At 43.4% G+C, this 21929-nt stretch overlaps 1 protein-coding gene across 1 annotated transcript in view; it reads left to right on the top strand.

The window, feature by feature from the left end:
• The window catches only part of LOC136434020 (neuronal PAS domain-containing protein 3-like), a 149938-nt gene that overhangs the window by 118648 nt on the left and 9361 nt on the right, over positions 1–21929 (top strand). The window contains exons 6-9 of the mRNA XM_066426672.1: positions 548–660; positions 5357–5550; positions 12951–13057; positions 19863–20010. Coding sequence (XP_066282769.1) covers positions 548–660; positions 5357–5550; positions 12951–13057; positions 19863–20010 — 562 coding nt within the window. The remainder of the gene's footprint in view (positions 1–547; positions 661–5356; positions 5551–12950; positions 13058–19862; positions 20011–21929) is intronic.

Raw genomic sequence — 21929 nt, 5'->3', positions numbered from 1 at the left:
TTTCACAATCCATTAAATGCAGTCTGTGATTAACTGAATATTGTTACAAGTATTCCAATTGTTTTTGTTATTGTTAGTGTATTCAATTGCTGTTGTTGTTGTTCTAAGCCCAGTGTTACCTGAAAAGTTACCTGAAAAGCAGGTGGTAAAACCTGCGTTGTATGTATGTAGTATAAATCTCAATATATAATGGATGAAATAAATGATGCTCAATAACACAAACAACAAGTCATGGCTAATAATATCATACAGGGATGTCCCAGTGGCTCAGCTAGTAGCAGCCTTGGAGACCCTGGTTCAAGTCTCAGGGTCAAGACATCTCGGTTGGGGCTGCACCTGTCTTTTGGAAGGGACGTATGATGGGGGTCCCTTGTTTGAGGAGGTGCCTTGAGCATGGGGATAAGCTGGCAACCGCTCCCTGTAAATATATACCCTGCTACAGAAACAGCAAGGAAACTGGCTGCCCTACAGCGTATGTGCCACTATAGGCACTACAAGGGTCTGGGCGAATGAATAATATCTAACAGACTTTTTTTTGTTTCTGCAGATGTCATAGGTCAAACCATCACACCCGACTACAGGTGGGACAAGGCCTGCTTCATCAGGATGAAGTCAACCCTGACCAAGAGAGGCGTCCACGTCAAGTCTTCTGGCTACAAGGTGGGGACAGCACTTGTTTTCCTAGCTCTGTGAAGGAGCTCAGTGCATCCAACGGGGGTATCGTTTCTGTCTGTGTTTATATGTTCATTTAGGAAAGAGTATGGTAGTTAAACACACGCCACTACCAGTGGACTAGCCTCCTGCTGTAGTGATTGCACAAAGTTGTGTGGCCCAAGGCCTGCCGAAACGGAAAAGATGGGCGCTGCCCTATGCACCGTCTGTTGCGGGAGGACTTCAACTTTAACTTAACTTAACTTAACTTAACTTGGATGTCGGTAGTTATTGAGGTCCTGATGATGCATGGCGATTTTGTGCACCGTAGCAGTATTTTCAAGTAATGCAGAATCATAGAATGACAAACACATCTTGAAAGTTGTGTGATACAGTCCATTGAAACATCTGTTGGTTGCCTAATGGTAGCCTGTACAACACAAGCTCTCGCTGCCTGGATCTTATTAGCTACTCTCTAAGCAGAGATTAGGCTACTGCCTCGGTTACTGCCTGGTGTTATGATAAAGAACTACCTGGACATACATGTAGATGGAAACAGACTTTAATGAAATTGTTACTCCTGGTAAAGAGGGTACCAAACACCTTAGCCCACACCACAAACACTGTTAATAAAATACTTTAAGGAGGCTTGTGTACAACAGACTATTGTTTGCTTAGTTTCTAGGATTTCAAAAACATTTTGCTGGATTAAACCAAAAAGAGAGCCTGAGAAGAGGGGGGCAATTGTTACAGAATTTGCTGAGAACTGTTTCAAGGCCACTCCTAACTTCTCAAAGGATAAAGAACTGTTGCATACTGTTGCCCTCTTTTTTCTGGAAACGACTTCAAATCGATCTGTGCACAGATGTCCCCCATAAAACAGATTTGTGCGGCCCGGCCGCCACTACTGACCTGGAAAACTCCGGGTTAAGTTGCTGAGAAAGTTAAGTTCAGGCCCCCGACATCAATTTCGATACCACATGGGTGTCTTTTATCCACAATTACATGTAAATGCCACAAATCAATTTGAATGGGCTGTTCAACAATACAGTCAATACAGTCCTCTCACTTCCAAAGCTTTGATATTGTGTAATTTCTGTAATAGTCCCGACTGAAATTTCAAACCAAGTACTTGGAGTTTGTCCAGGTAGTATCAAAGGTAGCTGTGCAGACCTGTGTTTCGGCTGCAAAAATGTATTTCCTCGGTTCTGAGACATTTTAAAGTTAGAGAAAGGCAAAAGACAAAGATTACAGAAAAATACTGAAAGGAAAACTTGAATTTGGCTACATTCACACCCAAAAATACTGTGTAGGAAGATACAAACTTTCTCCTTTTCATGCTGTAATTTACAGGTCAGTGTAATCATTCTTTTTGATTCAAGAGTATAATTATTCTTTTTGATCCAAGAACCAATAAAATAAGCTAAAAGTGGCCTTTCATGGAGGAAAAAAAAGGAGACAAAGAAATCTGTTGTGCGTTTGATGCAGTCCGGCTTCTGATTTACTCAGGCCATTGTCAATGTCATCAGCGGAGGGAAAATTTACTTCCCTGTTGAACAATATGGTTTTGTTTAGTCTGCCGAGTAAAGTTTGGGCTCCTTTGTCGTCGCTGTTTTTATCCGAGAGAAATTTGGGGGAAGTGATTTGGCCAGTGTGTGAGAAGTGCCCTCGTCACACGGGGGGAAAACTCCTGCCTGCACAGGGCGAACCATTATGGGGGTGGTTAGGGAGGAAACTTTGGGAGCTAGATCGAGAAACGAAAGTGCTTCCTACGAAAATCAATACGAATGCACTTAAAAGTAGGAAGCTCCTTTGAGCCTGGACAGGCTTTTTGCCTGCAGTGATCTCAACGTTCGGATCCTGCTCTGTTCGTGTATTCCTGGATTGTGGATTCCCCCCGCCCCTTGAAGTCCACTGACGGGTCCTGAAGAAAAACGCAGCGTCCACAGTCAGATTCATGGCTAAATAATGAAGTGTGGGAAAGCCTCATCCCGCCGCGCGAGGCAAAACTCTGCAGCCAAAGGCCGACCTTCGGCAAACCGGAGCACATTCATCAGAAACCCGATTGTTTATTCCTCTTTGTTATGAAATTTTCAACATATCCGAACGACACTGTACCCCCAACTAAGTGACACGGAGTAGCGGCTGGTATGCATGGGAACCCGCTAGGATTGATAACATCATTGTTGGGCCCGCTTTTTGTTGTCGGTTTGCAGCACAAGTTGAACATTACAAGGTCTCGCCGGAGAGGGCCTCCCTGCAACTACGCCCTTGGGTGGGATTTCAGCGTGCCCTCTGACACCGATTCGCTCGCTGTCTGCTCCCGTTTCCGAGCCGGGCGCTCCTGGTTGGCCCTCGCCGACGGTTTTATCACCGCGAAGCGCGGAACGCGCGGGGGCCGTTCTCTGTCGGGGAGGTCACTCACGGTGTCAAGACAGGTGCAGATTCAGCTGTGACTTATTCAATGTAATGATTTTTGTAATGGGGCGATCAATATAATTTAGTAGCCGGAAAAGAGTTCCTATTGATGTCAAATATATGGATTTTACGTCACCCGGATCACACCTCCGGCCAGCGGCGGAAGGGATTGTCTCATTAAGTTTTAGAGGGCGGAACAACTTTACGGATGGTTTGTTGCAGAGATCTAATGTCCGTCTATCAAAACGATCATAAATATCCTCCCAAACAACATAACAGCGCTCTCGGCCCGCGCCGTCTTCAATAAGCCCCCCGCGCTCTCTTGCAAACTTAAGTTTGCCTCCTTTTCTTAAACTCCCTGCCCCTCGTGTGAACTATTTCTGGCTTATCATTAAGTTCGGAGGCCTCGAGTATCAATTGTGCAGGAGCGATTCTCATCGGCAAATTGCCATCAACACCTGCACGGGCGTTTCAGGCAAGGCAGTCAGGTTCCCCTTCAGAGGGTAGCCAGTCAGTGTAATAAACAGATTACAGGGAGAGTTGTGCCAGACAAAAATTAAGTCAGCCGTTGATAAATATTACAAAAGCCGGGAAAATTGCTTTCCTATCTCGTTGTATCTTTGATCTTCATCTGGGGCTAATATTACAGGTCCAGCGTCCATCGATCAATACCGGGTAGATGAGAAGCGCCCGGGTATCAAGGAAACCATGTCCCTGTGAAAGAACCTTTCCCTCGGAGCAATACCCTCCCATTCCAAGGTCAAATTACAATAATCACCAAATTCAGACCCTACACCATACTTAAACTCATCCGAGGGATTTCTCACGGCAATCTTTTAATCGTGCATTGGACAAACCAAGTCTGGGCCGGGTTTTTTTTTTCACAGTTAGAAGTAGGACAAAGATAAAGGCCTAAGCGTGGAACAAACTTCCAAAGTCTGCATTAACAAGTGTTCAGAGACCTCATATCTCCATGAAATATTCTGATTATGCAAATAACTTCCACATTTACATTCATCTATGCTTGACTGGCCATGTTCACCTTAAACTAACTTACACAGGTCACAATGTTAGAGATAAAAACCTATTCAAAGCCATATTTGAAAATGGAAAACGTCGCAAAAAAAGAGGTATTCTACACCACAGCACAATCCAGGGGGGTTCGCACTGTCAGCACAACAAGATTGAGTCACCTGCCATTGTGTTGACATTGGCAAAGCCAAAATGTTGGACAAGAGACGGCACTGTTTTGCAGAAGTCTGAAGGCCTTACTGTCAATCTTGGGCAGCAGACGGATGCCCTTGAACAAAGAAAGGTCACAGTGGGGGAGGGTAAGTTTGGGGCGTTGGATGGAAAGTTCAACATCGTTGGCTACCAACACAGATGAGCTTTCATTCAAGCTATACCAGAGCAACTATTTCCCTCTTTCAATTCCTGTATGTTCTAACAGTTCTTTGTTATTATTGCATTGTCAGGTAATACAAATTCTGCTCTTTCCCTCCCCCATTTTTATTGTCATTTTCAATCTGCAGCCTCCACCAAAAGATAAGAAAATTAATGATGTCATGTAATACACATCACAGGGCAGTTGTTAGTTAGTTTACTAGGGATCCTATATTTGGTGAGGGGGGAGTGTAGGAGCCCTGGTAACTAATCAGGATGGCACCCTGGCTTCACCAGTGCAGGTATGCAGTAAAAAATATTTAGATCCCAATACAATCTATGTCCTTTTTGTTCTTTGTTGTTGCCTTGTCAGGTAATACACTTCACAGGGCAGTTGTTAGTTAGTTTACCAGGGATACCACCGTGGCTTCACCAGTGCAGGTATGCGGTAAAAAGTATTTTGAATGATTTGATCCCTATAGAACCTATGTCCTTACATTTCTTTACTTGAAAGTTCATCTGTGTTGATAGAAGTCATTCTGAATGGAGTGTAAATTGTAAAAAGCCAACACAATAAATTGGACTTACCCAAATTTTCGACTGAACAGCTACAGTCTTTTTCAAGGAGTGAGCAATCCACTGCTTCTGTGACGTCACGTTATGCAGATGAGACACGTGACTCGGAGAGCAGTGGATCATAGGTTGCAGAAAGTCTATGGCGCCCTCCGTCTCTGTTGAGGGATGGTTGTAATGCCCGGATGTAGATGGACTCCTTAATCCCTCTTGCAAAAAATTCTGATTCTGTGTCCAGGATTTTAACCTTGTCCAATGAAACCGAATGTCCAGGCGACTCTAAGTGTATGTGTTTATGTTATGCTTAGTTTCTTTGTCGTTGCTTTGTCAGGTAATACACGTGACGGGGCGGTTGCGGCCGCGGCTCAGCCTATCCCACAGCCAGCGGAACCCCATCACCATCCTGGGTCTGGTCGCCGTGGCGCACGCCCTCCCCCCTCCCACCATCAACGAGATCAGGATGGAGCAGAACATGTTCGTCAGCAGGGTCACCATGGACCTCAAAATCATCTACTGCGAGCCCAGGTACGACTATTTTTTTTTTTCCACCACTTTATTGACCTCCACCAATTTTTACAACCAAGAACAAAATCATAACATCATAGTACAACTCTTGTTCGTTTGTTTTGCATACCAGGTACATGTCATAACACACCAGGTTTGTACAAGCTGCATATCTGGACAGTGTTATTTGATCCACTCACACCAGGCTTGTACACTTCTCTTTTTGATAAGTGTGTTGGGTTCTTTTTATCTCCATGAAAAAAGGAGATATTGTTTTGGGTGTGTCTGTCTGTCTGTATGTGTTTCCAGATTTTCGTACTCAGCACAACTCGGGAACCTCTGGATGGATCATGATGATATTTGGTATTTGTGTTGGTAGGTGTTCGGAACACAAGGGCCAAGGTCGATTTTGGGCCCCCTGGTATGTGACCTTGGTACTGCAGGAGAAATTTTTGAAATCTTTTGACCTGGACGTGCTATGGTCCTGATTTTTTGGTGGCAGATGGCTTGTTTATTTTGCATAACCCAGTTAACCACCTTTAGGCATAACACACCAGTTCTGTACGGTAAGAACAAGCTGTGTTAGACCAGACTGTAAGGCTCAATCCAATCACACAGGGAAGGACCTCTACTCTTTTTGATAAGTGCTGCTGGATTTCCTCAAACACGGGCCCTTTGGCTTTACGTCCCATCTGAGAAAGTCCCTAACCAAATCTAGGTACTCATTTTCACCTGAGCTGAGTGAGGAAGCTGAGTGTAAAGACAGTAAAGGGCACAGCATTGGGGAGTTCGAACCAACAACAATCAGCAACCCTAACCCTGACCAAAAGACCACCTTGCCACCTCGAAATACTCGGTATTGTTATCATGGATTCAAACAATTATGTTTTGCAAGCCATCGGTCGGAATATTTCACTTGTTCTTCTTAACTGGCCTATAAGAGTCCAAAATACACCCGTGGTAAAAACGATAACCGGGTACTTTCTGGCCTGCTACACTTGGCAACATGCATATGGAAGCTGCATTCTCAAATAAGGGGGAGGGTTATTCAATCAAAATGCCAGATGAATCTCATGATCAAACTACAAGTTGTGGCCATACTGTGATTCTCCAGGTTTTACCGTTTTCCCCATTTTCTTTCTTTGTTTCATTTGACTGTCGTTTGGTATAAGCCCCCTGTAAAAGTTTTTTATGATGGAATTAAGCACATGAAAGTGCCCACGGGCTTGTCTTTTGATTAATATGGAAAGGCACACCGAGGGATTTGAACCTAAGTAGTGCTCTTACCACAGGAATAACTGGTCTTTGGCGGAAAAACTTCTGCAGCTTATTCCTGAAACACCACTGCTTGGTACTAATAGCCCTTTTAGTTTCTACATTAAGTTGAAATCTCGTGGCACTTTCACTGCACTTGGAGCTTCTCTACTGCATTAAGAAGTAAAATTTACAATTCATTCCTGTATTATCTTTTTATTTGCCTTGATAATGATTTTGAAAACAAGCTACTGTTTCCTAGCAGTGTTCTTGTACCTTGGTGCTGATGTCCTTGGTGCTGAAGGTACATCTATTGCTATTCCTGCGGAAAAACAACCAAATACATGTAATGTATAACAAATCCTCATTTTTACAATCACAGTTGTGGACACAAACTATCAACCATCAACCATTAAAACTAGGACTGTTGTTCCTATACTTGTTACTAGTATTGAATCCTTTCCTGTCCTTGGTGCTGAAGGTATGTCTCCTGCTATTCCAGGGGGAAAACAATGCTAACAATCTATAACAAAATCCTGACACTTCCAATGACAGTTGTGGACATAAACTATCAACCATTACAACTAGGACTGTTGTTCCTATACTTGCTATTCCTGTCCTTGGTGCTGAAGGTATGTCTCCTACTATTCGAAGGGCAAAAACAATGCAAACAATCTATAACAAAATCCTCATATTTCCAATCACAGTTGTGGACACAAACTATCAGTCATGACAACTAGGACTGTTGTTCCCATACTTCCTATTGAACCCTCTCCTGTCCTTGGTGCTGAAGGTACGTCTCCTGCTATTCCTGGGCAAAAACAAAATCAACAAAACAATCCTTACCAAAATCCCTACACTTCCAATCACAGTTGTGGACACAAACCATCAACCATTACAACAAAGAACTGCTTTTTCAGGCCACATCAATATTATTTGTTCTTGGATTTAACATAATGAAAACAAAAGCTGATGACCATATCTATTCCTTGGTCCATTTGATCTTATGGAGTGAATACAGTCATATTCAAGTTTTTCTCCCTACTCTCGGCTTTTATGATGTCCGCTAGGTCCATTTTCACCTTAAAATGTCAGAGAGCCAGGGAAATAAATTGGCCCAGCCTTAGGTGGACTTAAAGGAAATTCAGGAGCACTGAAGGATTCCACTTGTCATTTTCTTTACAGAGCAGAACATTTTGGAAGCCCCACATTTCATACAGCTAATTTAATTAATTCTAATGTAACAAGAAAAGCATTCCTCAGTTTTACATCTCTATCATTTCTACAGAGATTCAAATAAAAATCTTTCCAAATCTCAGGTGACCATATAGCTTCTTCATCCATTTTATTCCCGCCCCCCTCCCCCTCCCTTTAAAGCCCATTGGATGATGGACAGGGCCTAACTCATCCCATAGAACCGCGTCCCAATGGATATGTACCACTTCTGCGGACTTCAGATATCGCTCCACCGTAGCAATTTGCCATCAAGAAGATCATAAAGGGAAACGCATAACCTAATTGATTTTTTTCTCTCGGCCGCACGCGCTCGGCGTGTGACATTCATTTCCACCGCCCGTTTGTGGGTTTGCGATATTAATACAAGTTGAAGTATCTGGCAATTTCCTGCCCGCGGCCGGGAATTATTTACCACACCTGGATCAATTATGTTTCATCAAGTCTGCCATTTTAATCTCTGCTCCTTCCATTTGCAACATGTAATTTTCTGATCTGCGGAGATTTATTTTGGAAATGGTCTGCCGGATCCCCTTTCATGCCTGGCGGATCAATGGGGAACAGACAGAGCCTCTCCCGGCGCCTCGTTATTGCTGCCTGGCTCCGAAAAGGGAAACCCACCCCCGTTGTTTGCTCCATAATAAAGAGAGAACAAAGGCAACCCTCGCAGGACTGTTGACCACTGCTGTGCGGGAATGCTGTGGGACCTTGTTTGTTTGTTTGAACCTTTGTTTATTCATGAGAAGCTCAAATCTGAACGCATGCCGCTTTTCATTGAGGTCATGAGGTAAGGGTCAGATACAATATAACAGAAATACACAGTCATTTAAGTCCTATCTCTATCAACATATATCATTACAGAATATAAAGTACAACATATACAATCGGTACAACATGCAACATATAGTAGGGCGAAAGCTGGGTCATGGTCCGTGTCCATTCGTTTTGTTCATTTCTGTTTCTTAAAGGAAGACAGATTCGGAGCCATTCCTGTGTCTGGCGGTAGGCTGTTCCAGATATTGTATCTGTATCTATATAACCGCCATTAGGCGTAACACACCAGCTTCGCAGGCATGCGGCGCGGCAGCAGCTTGTTATATTGCACCAAACGGTCTGTTACACCTAGTCTTTGCATATCTGACTGTAACCTTTCTTTAAATCTACTTAGTGAAGATGCTCCTACAGTACTTGATGACAACGAGTTCCATTCTACTATGGTTCTCGGAAAATACGAATTTTTGAACACACCAATCCTTGGCTGATAACTCTGGTACTTAAAAGCATGACTATTTCTTGTCCTCTTCTGAGCTGGCATTAGATACCTATCAGTCGGTACGTCCACAAGTTTATTAGTCATTTTGTACATCATGCAAAGTCTGGACGTCGTTCTTCTGTATTCAAATATTGTGACTGAAGCTTCAGTGCTGCCTGTCTGCTGCATGTGCTGTGTGTATATATTCCTTCAGGCTCATTTACTCGGAAGTCCAGGAAAGTTTTTGGGGAGCGAGGATGAGCACATCCCATTAATGGATTATGGCAGTCATTATTGGCTTGTAGGATGCCATTAAGGGATCTATAATATTTTGATTTGATTAGAGGTACGGCGAGCCGTGGATACAAAGAGATGCCATCCCCCTGCTCTTCTCCGCTATCTCTCTCCAGCATCTTTCCTCGTGGATTGGGTCGTGAACATGCGGGCCGTAAGCGGCGATTCATCTGTCATCCTGGCACAAACCCCGCCAGACCTTGGAGCGGACCGTCTTATCTCCGGGCGTCGCTCTATTAGAGACGATACGACGTTGTCACTGTAGGACTTCCTACTTCTACAGTTTCAGGGCTCGAAATACTGAGTGTATAAAAAAAAACTGCATAATTATGCATAATTGTGCATCCAATTTGGAGCTGTGCACCTAATTTTCGACAGTGGGTGCACCAAATTTGAGTAGGGTTACATGCAATAAAGGTACTATAATTGTACACTAGTGTACAGGATATTTTTGACATTTAAATGTCAGAGAAATAAAAAGATAATAAAACCTTTGTTGTATTACTCATCTAAAATCTTGAAGTCGGCCATAGAATTCCGGTTTGCTCAGCTTTGAAGAGAGCCAGTAAGGTTTGTCTTATGTTTAGCTGACATTCTAGCCATGATTTGTCATGCAAAAACCGTTTTTCCTAGTTATTGTATATAAGTACTGGTTATTTCTAGTTCACTTTAGTGACACCCGGGGGAGCCACACGCTCAAATTTCAACCACTTTACGCCCGGACAGACTCTTACAAATACTCATTCTTCCCCCGCACCATACCCGAGTGGAACGCCCTGCCTGACGCGATTGTTACGGCTCCCACCGTTGAGTCATTCCGTGCCAGGCTGGAGGCCTGCCCGTCTTAGCCTGGGACCTCCTCCCCCCCTACTTTGCCCCTAGCGGGGTTATTTGGGGCAACTGAAGTTGAAGAAGAGTGATGGATGTCACTCGAAACGTCCAGAAATAAATCTCCGAATTTTTATCCAGTTGTAGAGTTTGAATTGTCGTTATATATAATGTTTACCTGGATGTCTAACCTTCACAAATGCTGACATTCTACTTCATTTCATGTTTGTGTGCACCCAAAATTGCTTCTGTGCACCACAATTTTTAGGTTAGGTGCACCTATTCCCCAAAATTAACTCTGCGCCCTGAGTTCATACAAGACCGTTATGATCTGTTGTCAGGGTGGTCCCGCGGGACAGGCTTCCATTCAAACTGCGATCTGGGTGTTACGCATGTACTCTCGTCCCATCGGTGGGGGGATGGCACAGACGTTCTTATTACAATATCAAAGACAACAGATGTCGGACATGCGATCAATGGATCGTCAAAGTGGTCAGTCGTCGGAGAGGCAACTTCAAAGGGTTAATCCGACGGGGGTATCGCTGTTCGGCCGGCTTTGCAGAATGGAGCCCCTTGAAATTAGACCTTTTTACGCACGACGGGGCAGCTTAGTTTTTATTCTCTTATTCAAAGATAAACCCGACCCTTTTACTATGTTAATTTGGGCGGCCCAGTGGGCTGTAGGTTTTTCCTCTCGAAGCTCTCGATACCGCAGGCAGCTCCGTAAATGCCTCTACAGCACCGCCATTGGATAGACTCAGCTTCATAAATATGACAAGTCCTGTTTCCGCCGTATCCCCGCGGATTTCCCCTAACGCAGACACCGTATTTGATCTAAAAACCATAACTGCGTTTCCTTGTTCATTACGACGTTATGAAATATGTAACAGACCAAAAGACGTTTCTCCTTGCTTGTTACTCCACACTAAAGGTTCTATTAGAGACTTAGGAGTGGAGCGCCGGAGGAAATGCACCATGACTGAAAACACGAACTCGTCAGCAAACAGATTCTGGGGGATTTGAGAGATCCTCAGGGGGCAAAAGGGTGGCACCGGGGCAATTTACCTTGTGCATCGCATACAGAGACGTTTGACTGGGTCTGTGGGCGTGGAGAAAAAGAGGAAAGGAAAGGGTTTTATTGCAAGTTCATGCCCTTAGAGGAAGGGTATGTCAACGACCTCCTTAACCCTTGTCCTGCTGGATTTCCAGAGCAAAAATATACCCCCAATGCTGAAGTGAGCAGACACCTTTAAAACAAAGGGTACTAGTTTGATATTGCTCAATTTGAGTTACTTTGCTTTACAATAACTGTGCGGGTGCAATGTATGCATTCTAATACCCTCAACCAATCAATTGTCAGGGCTAGCATACAGAACAAGCTTGTGCAAACCGACAATTGTCAAGCTCAGAAGGACTAGGGTTTTAAGATACTATTCTACAGTTCGTTACATACAGTCTGTGTTTAAGTCAAACGTAAAGAACGCACTCCACATGATACTATGTCCCATCTTACTTTGGCCTTTTTCATTATCTCCTCTCTTTTTAAGACAACTGAAGACAAAACATAATGCAGTATTTGAAATAGAGATTGCACAGACTCCTTCAGCAAACAAATGCTGAGAAATAGTCATTAGTCAATCATCACAAGTACTGCAACTCTGCATTCAAGCATTTTATTTGTTACTTTGGTTTTGTACCAATTTGTAATTTGCATACATTTTTCGTTGACTCCATTTGACATTGATAGCTTAATGTCTGAGTTTTCCCACCATGGCACATCCAGAAATGCCAGTAGGCGATATGTTTTTCCTGGTGAAATGAATAAACAATACAGTACAATTCTAATGCACACAACAGTCTTGATCTCCCATATACCTGGACCACTTCTTGTGGGTGTAGCTCTCTAGACCGCACTAAGTTCTTGCTTCCACATGATATATTCTTTCATGATGGTATATTCCGATAATGCTTCACTATTCTCTGACCTACTTTGTATTTTTGTAGATATACCGTAATTGATTTTGTATTGTATAATGTTGGTGTTGTTTTTAGTGTGTGGGGGGGCAACTTGTAATGGTGCGCATGCACCTGTTTTGCCCTCCCTTTCACGTTGTGATGGATTCAAATAAAAACCATTGTAAAAGCTCATGATCCCATACTTTACAAAAGGAGTACCAGTAGATGCCATACTTCGCATAATTGTTGTGCAATAGTTAAATTTATAATGAATGAATGAATGAAGACCTTTATTGCACATTTCTGCCACACTTGGCTAAGTACAGGTCACAACAAAACAAAACAAAATACAAGTACTGTACAGTTAACGGATATAAAAGAATATGACTATCATTAGATAAATTCTACTTCTCCTCGCTTTTTGGTTATAGTCGATATAAAAGAACAGACATGTTTCTCAATGGAAGGTTTGTCTAGTCGCATTAGAAATATGAATTTTTGTACAGTACTTAAATGTGTGAAGTAGGTAAATAGGTTTTCTACAAGCTTATACAGTTCATTTGATAATAAACAGATTCTGATGAACCGACTGTTCTCGTTGCAGAATCACAGACTACATGGACCTGGCGCCATCTGACGTTGTGAGCAAGAGCTGCTATGACTTCCTCCATGCTGAGGATGTAGAACCATTCCGAAGGACACACTACGACTGTAAGTATAAAAACAGGCATCCAAGGAAAAGTGATTGATTGTGCAAAGTCGGCCTATATTCTACATCTGGCCGGCACCTGTGGCTGATTCTCCTGCTTTTCTAGGATAGAAGAAATTTCTTTGTGGCAGAAGAAAGTTGAATTTTAGTCTGCAAATCTTGTCCCATCTTTGAAATGAAAATTATCATCTTTGGCTCCAGCCTTCGTCAGAATTACTGATCAAGTTAAAGACTTTCAACTCTTTTTGGCTCATTGCTCAAGTCATGTGACTAGAGTAACTTGAGTTACTACACATTCTGACAAAGGCAGAAGATTCAGCCAAACACTTAATTTTGTTGGAAGAGAAAGTTTCCGTCTAAGTTATGATCCATCTGCTCAAATGCACCCTAAGTACTTCTATCTCACGTCGGTCTTTGATATCATACACGCTACTGGGTCACACATTCTGACGAAGGCTGAAGACTCAGCCGAGTTTTGTTGGAAGAGAAAGTTTCCGTCTTAGTTACGATCCATCTGCACAAATGCACCCTAAGTACTTCCATCATGCATTACTGGGTCACACATTCTGATGAAGGCTGAAGACTCAGCCGAGTTTTGTCGGAAGAGAAAGTTTCCGTCTTAGTTACGATCCATCTGCACAAATGCACCCTAAGTACTTCCATCATGCGTCAGTCTTTGATATCATACACGTTACTGGGTCACACATTCTGACGAAGGCTGAAGACTCAGCCGAGTTTTGTTGGAAGAGAAAGTTTCCGTCTTAGTTACAATCCATCTGCACAAATGCACCCTAAGTACTTCCATCATGCGTCGGTCTTTGATATCATACACATTACTGGGTCACACATTCTGACGAAGGCTGGAGACTCAGCCCAGTTTTGCTGGAAGAGAAAGTTTCCGTCTTAGTTACAATCCATCTGCACAAATGCACCCTAAGTACTTCCATCATGCATTACTGGGTCACACATTCTGATGAAGTCTGAAGACTCAGCCGAGTTTTGTCGGAAGAGAAAGTTTCCGTCTTAGTTACGATCCTTCTGCACAAATGCACCCTAAGTACTTCCATCATGCATCAGTGTTTGATATCATACATGTTACTGGGTCACACATTCTGACGAAGGCTGAAGACTCGGCCGAGTTTTGTCAGAAGAGAAAGTTTCCGTCTTAGTTACGATCCATCTTCACAAATGCACCCTAAGTACTTCCATCATGCATTACTGGGTCACACATTCTGACGAAGGCTGGAGACTCAGCCGAGTTTTGTTGGAAGAGAAAGTTTCCGTCTTAGTTACGATCCATCTGCACAAATGCACCCTAAGTACTTCCATCATGCATTACTGGGTCACACATTCTGACGAAGGCTGAAGACTCAGCCGAGTTTTGTCGGAAGAGAAAGTTTCCGTCTTAGTTACGATCCTTCTGCACAAATGCACCCTAAGTACTTCCATCATGCGTCGGTGTGGCCTGATTAGCTGGGAAGAGTCTGCCTCTCCGAGTCGCGCCGGTGTTTCTCTCCAGCGTGCTCGCAGACTTAATTGAATCAGTGCTGCACTTTAGATGTCGTATCATTATCCTGCGGGCTGGTCCCACCGAGGATTGAGCAACGCCGGCAAAGGAAAGTCTTACTGGGGAGATTTCAATATCCCGTGTGTGAGTGACGCGCGCCGTCTCATCAGAGTAACATGCTCCCCGTGTAGATCATGTTGCGAGTACAGGAATTTACATGTTGTGCTTCATTGCCTCCGTATTCGGAGGTGTTGTTATCGGTGTGTTTGTGTTCTTGTGTGTTTGTAGTTGATTGAACACACTGTCATTACATCAAGTGGTAGAAAGTGAGTGGGAAGATTGTCACAGATTGTCACAGATTTTGCGTCCTTGTGTGTTCTCGTGTGTTTGCAGTTAATTGAATAATCTACAATATCAGTAGAGTGGCAGGAAGTGCGAGTGAGTGGGAGAGTGAGTGGGAGAGTGAGTGAGTGAGTGAATGAGTGAGTGGGAGAGTGAGTGGGAGAGTGAGTGGGAGAGTGAGTGAGTGAGTGGGTGAGTGAGTGGGAGAGTGAGGGAGTGAGTGGGAGAGTGAGTGAGTGAGTGGGAGAGTGAGGGAGTGAGTGGGAAGATGGTGTCGCCGCAAAAGTCAGACTTGTGGGAATGACAGGAAGTACAGTTCAGAGGTGATAGAACTAGTTGTTTATCAGACATGGCAGACTTTCCAGGTCATGGGGTCAATAGAGGAGGCTTTTACTTATCAGGGAGGTGTTGTTTTTGGACTGTTTATGTTTTCGCAGTTATAGATTTTCCATATGTTTGTCATGTTCAAAACCTTATAAGTACAATCAGTTCTATATTTCAGGTACCCATAGCAACGTTATACATACAAATAGACTAAACAAATAATAATTTGTATACGTTTAAAAAAAAGTTCCTTTAGTGGCAGTCGGATTTTAAAAGACATTTTATGACTCTGTTATGGGTGTTGAATATTCTGTCTATTCATGAATAACATACTTTCCTACCCTTGGTGTCAAATATTGTACTTGTGCTACAGCCTCTGTAGCTTTATAATATTGTAAAAGCAGTTGTTATGATAAGCTGTCAATCTGAGAAAGTGAACAACTCCAGGCTGTATCACCTTTACCAGTACCATTCAGAGCTTCTATTCAGCCCGTCACCCAGACCGGTTTCTCCAATATGGCTTCTTCGTTGGCTAAAGGCTTAGTGACACAAGGTATCTAATGTCCTTCCAAAGTAGAAGTGACCAGCGTTCAACGAAACATCATAAACTGTCAGTCCTGAGGAAGTGAACAACTTCTGGCTGCATCACCTGTACCAGTACCATTCAGAGCTTTTATTCAACCCGTCACCCAGACTAGTTTCGACGATGTGGCTTCTTCGTTGGCTAAAGGCTTAGTGACACAAGGTATCTAATGTCCTTCCAAAGCAGAAGTGACCAGCATTTAACGAAAGATCATAAACTGTCAGTCCTGATAAAGTGAGCAACTCCTGGCTGCACCACCTGTAGCTGTACCATTTAGAGCTTCTATTCAGGCCGTCACCCAGACCAGTGTCACCGATGTGGCTTCTTTAGTGGCTGAAGGCTTAGTGACACACGGTCTCTAGTGTCCTACAAAAGAAGAAGTGACCAGCTTTCAACGAAACATCATAAACTGTCAGTCCTGAGAAAGTGGACAACTTCTGGCTACACCACCTTTATATAGCAGTACCATTTTTGTTTTTATACAGTCTGTCAGCCGGCCTGGTTTCAGGTTGTGGCTTCTTCGGTGGTTAGAGGCTTAGTGACGCAAGGTATCTAGTGTCCTTCCAAAGCAGAAGTGACCAGCGTTCAACGAAACATCATAAACTGTCAGTCCCGAGGAAGTGAGCAGTTCCCGGCTGTGGCCACCTCTAGCACTGCTGTAATGATGGATGGTTGCGAAGTTCGGGCCGGTCCGTTAGAGTTTCCCCGGCTGTCACTCGCTCTCACACAGAACCACCGCCAGACAGGCAGCCAAGGCTACGAAGAAATTGCCTGTGGAGATGAGGCGGAGGAGACTATCCATCACCACCAGCATCCCTCCTCCAGCGCTGGACCACTTCCTCCTGCCACTTGCTTCCACACCTGGGAAACCTCCGCATCGACTCCTTCAGGGCCAATTCAGGTTAATTCTCTTGTTCTCTGATTGGCGATTTGCTGCAGCGCTCCTTCAGTTGCCGATCTAAACTCCTTCAGGGCCACTTCAGGTTAATTCCCTGGGTCTTAAAATTGATTGTAAAGGCAGAGGTCTAGAAAACCTCAGTTCCCTGGCTTCCTTACATTGTATTCTTTCAGACTACAGGAAATAATAAGTAACTTAACATACCTTAAAGCTGCTATCAGCACATTTAGTGGCTATCATCATTATAGTTGTAACACCACTGAAAGTTTGTCTGTTATTTGTGCAAAAATATACCTTTAATAAGTGTATCCCCAAAAGGAAAATTGTTGCATGAAAGTTGTCTTCGAACTGTACAATTCAGCCTCAAGGCTGCAACAGGGCAGTTTTTAGACAAACCATGTGAGGAAGGACATTTCTGCAGCCTGATGTTTTAGATCTTTCATCAGCAACTGAGAAAGAGTCTGAAGACAGTAGCTGCTTGACTTTCTTCTTTAACTAATTTCCAAATTAATTTAGACACTCATTATATACACTCTTCATCTGATTAATTCTCAGAAAGACAGTGATGAATGCAATCTGAAACGACAGACTCTTTTGAGAATTCATCCAGTCACTTGATCCATTTTGGATTACAGAAAGCTGGGATAAAAACATGAACTTGCATCTGATTCTGTTCACTCGAAACATACAGACATTCCCTTCAGGCTTCAGACTTTGTTTTCACGTTGATATTCCAATCTCGCATTTGTTTTAAATATCTGTGAACCAACAAATCCAATTGATTTGGCTCCAAGCCAAGTTCGGGGACATCCAGAATAGCACCAACTATTCATTAGCCTGTCTGAGGTTTTCCATGGCTGTCCCCTGAAGACGATGTTGCTGCAGCCGTAGTGAAGATTGTTCCATAGAAGATGACAACTGTGACAACTGGTACTACTGGCTCTGTCTTTTGAGGACAGTGCTACAGAGTGGATCAAAATTGATATATCTAGAGTGTATTTAGTTTAACATTTGCTAACAGTTTTGCTGCAGCCCAAGTGAAGCTTGTTGTGTAGAAGATGACAACTGTGACAACTGGCAGTACTGGCTCTGTCTTTTGAGGAGTGCTGAACATTTTCTAACAGTTTTGCTGCAGCCCAATTGAAGATGATTGTGTAGAAGTTGACAACTGTGGCAACTTGTACAAGTTTGAGGGTTGTTGGGAGTTTTGTCAAAGCCTAAGTGAAGCTTGTCTTTGTGGAAGTCGATAGCAAATGACCAGAAGTCAGCCTTCCCCTCGTGTCTGTCCCACGTGAGGGGTGTCTAGCGGGGGAGGGGCGTGCTTCTGGGTGCGTCGCGCGCGGGATGATGCATTGTCGGCGACGAGAGGTGACAAATGATGAATAGGCGGGAATCGCCGCCTGCCTGCGCGAGTTTCCAGGAGGAGGGGGAAATTTACAGGAGGCAATAAAACGGACAGCGGTCGTTTGTTGTCTTCCCCTGATCCGCGTCACCCCACGTGTCTGTGCAAACAGATAAAACCTGTTCTACCCGTCCGAGGTCAGCCCAGCCACCTCGCCTCCGCTGCAATTAACCACCAATGTTGACGGACAGCCGAACTTTTACTATTCGTATCAATTAGGAATATTGTTTTCAATATGAACGGTCGCCCACAAATCCTCCACAAAGACCTTTTGGGTGAGAATGCGGCTGATATATGTTTCTGGACTGGGAGTGTTGCTGTATGGTGTAGAGGTGCCCCAGGGGATATGGGGACTTATGTGGTTTTATAGGCCTCCTGCTGTAAAGGCTTTTTACTCACCTGCTCACCAGGGTTGGATGGCTGGGTGTAAAGGAATCGATATCAGGTATAGGGCAGATCTGGTAACTGAGGTAAGATCTGAAGTGGGACATGTGTCTCAACCCAGCTTTAGCTAACAGAAGGCAGTTTTGACAATGGTCATAACAAAAGGAAATGTGCTATATTTTACCCCTGTCCTTGGTCATTTTGATTGAGGTTTCAGTTAGGAATTTTTTCACCCAAGTAGATGTTGAAGGATTACTGTTGTTTATTCAGCAACTTTATTCAAACTACTGGCGCTGACCATGGTACTGAAACAGTAATTGCTATTGAAGTTCCAGCTGGGGACTTTTCCACCAGTAGATGTGAACTTTTCCTCCTGTAGGTGTCAGAGGATTGCTGTTGCAAACTTAATACACTGGCACTGTCATTGGTGCTGAAACAGTTATTGCTATTGAGGTTCCAGTTTGGAGCCTTCCCACCCAAGTAGACGTCGATGGAGTGCTGTTATTAACTTTTTGCTAACTACTAGCACTGTTATTGGTCTGAAACAGTTGTTGCTGTTAAGGTTCATTCACCTCCAGTCAAAGAACTGGTTTGCAACTTTTCCACTCGTGTAGATGTCAAAGGACTGCTGTTGTGAACTTAATATAAATCATCGGCACTGTCCCTGGTGCTGAATAAGTTATTGCAAATGAGGTTCATTCATTTCTGAAACAGCAGGTTTGGAACTTTTCCACTCATGTAGATGTCGATGCATTGCTGTTGTGAAGCTGTCACAAATCACTAGTACTGTTGATGTTGCTGTTAAGGTTCATTCACCTCCAGTCAAACAACAGGTTTGTAAACTTTTCCACTCATGCAGATGTCAAAGGACTGCTGTTGTTAACTTTATACAGACCACTGGCACTGAACCTGGTACCGAAACCACATGATCAAAGTGAAGGCTTCAGACAACAGTCCACAAGATAGTTGTTAAGATCTCTAGAAATACAGATGGCTACTCTGCCTCTGGTTATGATAAGAAGGACAAGCGTAACAAGATAAAGACAATCCCGGGAAATTCTCAGGTAAACCACAGACAGGGATTTGGCCCTTTGGTCCGGGAGTGAAAAAGCTAACATGTTGATTGTTCACAGCTTATTTTTTATTTTTTACAGTGATAAACAAGGGCCAGGTGGTGTCGAGTTACTACCGGTGGATCCTTAAGAACGGCGGGTACATCTGACGTGTTGTTTATAATTGTCTGTTTGTTTATTGCAGTGATAAACAAGGGCCAGGTGGTGTCAAGTTACTACCGGTGGATCCTTAAGAACGGCGGGTACATCTGGGTGCAGACGTGTTGTTTATAATTGTTTGTTTGTTTATTGCAGTGATAAACAAGGGCCAGGTGGTGTCGAGTTACTACCGGTGGATTCTTAAGAACGGCGGGTACATCTGGGTGCAGACGTGCGCCACCGTCACCTACAACACCAAGAACAACAACGAGAAGAGCGTCATCTTCATCAACTACGTCCTCAGGTGACCTCACCACTTTAATCACTAAACACTTTTAAAGTTTCATAATTCTATAGATGGCTGAGGACTTCCTCTCAAAAGTTTTGTCTCCTTTCTCTGAAATTTACTGTCAAATCATTTATTTTTGCTGTAGAGGCAAAAGGAGGTTTTGACGTTGTTTTAAGTTTGCAGCTGAAACGTTTTGTAGTAGACTTGTAAATAAGTTTGGGATGCATGTTTGTGGTGTCAAGAATTTACAGTGGACAGGTCGCAACAAAACTAAAACCGCTGCAAGCATTTCATTGAATAAAAGATGAACACTACTTTGTTTGATCCATTGCTTTCTAAATCAGTCATGGGTTCTTTTCCTTGTGGCTTTCCACTTGTCCCTTTTGATCTGTCTTGTATTATCAGAATGGCCAAACTGCCTTTGTTATCAAGATCACAATTAGGATTGGTCAAACTGAGACGGAATGTCTAATGGTACAGTAGTAGTGCTACTAAAGCCATCTCTTCTGATTGCACTGCAGATTAGATGCAGTGTTTTGATTTTGTACCAACACATCTTGGCCACACCAATTCAATTTCTTTGTTCTTGGATTTGAATAAACAATGCTAGATTGGAATAACGCACGCACTCACTCACTCAGCCCCATAGCTGAATAGCCATAGGGGTAGATTGGAATATCAACATGAAAAAAAATCTGACAGGAAAGTCTGTTCCTTGGTGCACAGAGTTTTATGGAGTCACTGAGTCAGATGCAAGTTTTTCTGGCCAGCTCTCAGTTTTCATGATGTCCCCTTGCTAAAATGATACTGTACATAAAAATGTGTGATAACCAACAAATCAAGATTTAGACTGTTTTGTTTCTGTTGGAGCCTTCTTCACTGTTGCTGACATCGCGTCCTCAAGGTCATGTGACTGGCCATGTGATTGTGATTAGTCATGTGATTGGTCATTCATTCAAAGTTGAAGTAGGCTGCACTAGAATTAGCTCCAAATCAAGTTAGTTAAGTTAGTTAAGATAAGTTAGATACAAATGAACAACAAGCTGGATTTTTTTCAGAGGGTTTTTTGTTATATTTCTGTACTTCAGATTATATGGTCTTAATGACGTAGTGTTGTACATACGAGTTCTGACAAGCTGGGGTGATTTGTGGTTTATCACTGTGCCGAGACTTAGCCGTTTTGAGTTTACTTGATGATGCAAAAAAGATAAGTCAGATACAACAACCTGGATTTAGAATTTTTTTTCTTGAGGGTTTTTTGTTTTACTTCTGTACTTCAGATTATATGGTCTTAATGACGTAGTGTTGTACACACAAGTTCTGACAAGCTGGGGTGATCAGCGGTTTATCACTGCGCCGCCTCCTGCAACTTCAGAGATAAGATAGAGCCTGGTCGCCCCGAGGCTGAAGGTAAATCTCCCATCCTGGGCTCCATCAGCCACACGCGTGGCCGGCAAGTCCCATACATCAACAACAAAACAAACGGCGATGTCCCATATATTGTCCCGACTCCGCTGGTATTTACCATCTGTGTCGTGAGCGCCCCGCACTGCCCCGAGACAAGATTACGTCCGACGTTCTTCCGGCTGTGATTGAGAATCTCCTCAGCTACAGTGAAGTACGACCAGCTGTCACCCTCGTCGGGCTCTCGAAGACGTTGAAGCGTTTCAGCGCTCGGATATATGTTGGCTATTATGCAAACAGACAGGTGCTTCTTCTACCAGATTAGGTATTAGCAGGCGTAATGCTGCGGGCTTGTCTGGAAATCTCTGATGCAAATAATTGCAGGGAAGTGTTTCCTGCTGATAAATCATATCTACAACTTTGTAACTCTTCAATGGAGAACTGTGCACGCGGCTTTTACTTTGACTTTACGGTATTTATCTGTCGAGATTTACCACATTGTGGAAGGATTGAGATAACAGGGGACTATC

This window comes from Branchiostoma lanceolatum, chromosome 4 (genome assembly GCF_035083965.1).
Source record: "Branchiostoma lanceolatum isolate klBraLanc5 chromosome 4, klBraLanc5.hap2, whole genome shotgun sequence".
Classification (NCBI taxonomy): Eukaryota; Metazoa; Chordata; class Leptocardii; order Amphioxiformes; family Branchiostomatidae; genus Branchiostoma; species Branchiostoma lanceolatum.
Note: the sequence above shows the minus strand (reverse complement) of the source record. Positions and strands in the feature narration are given on the sequence as shown.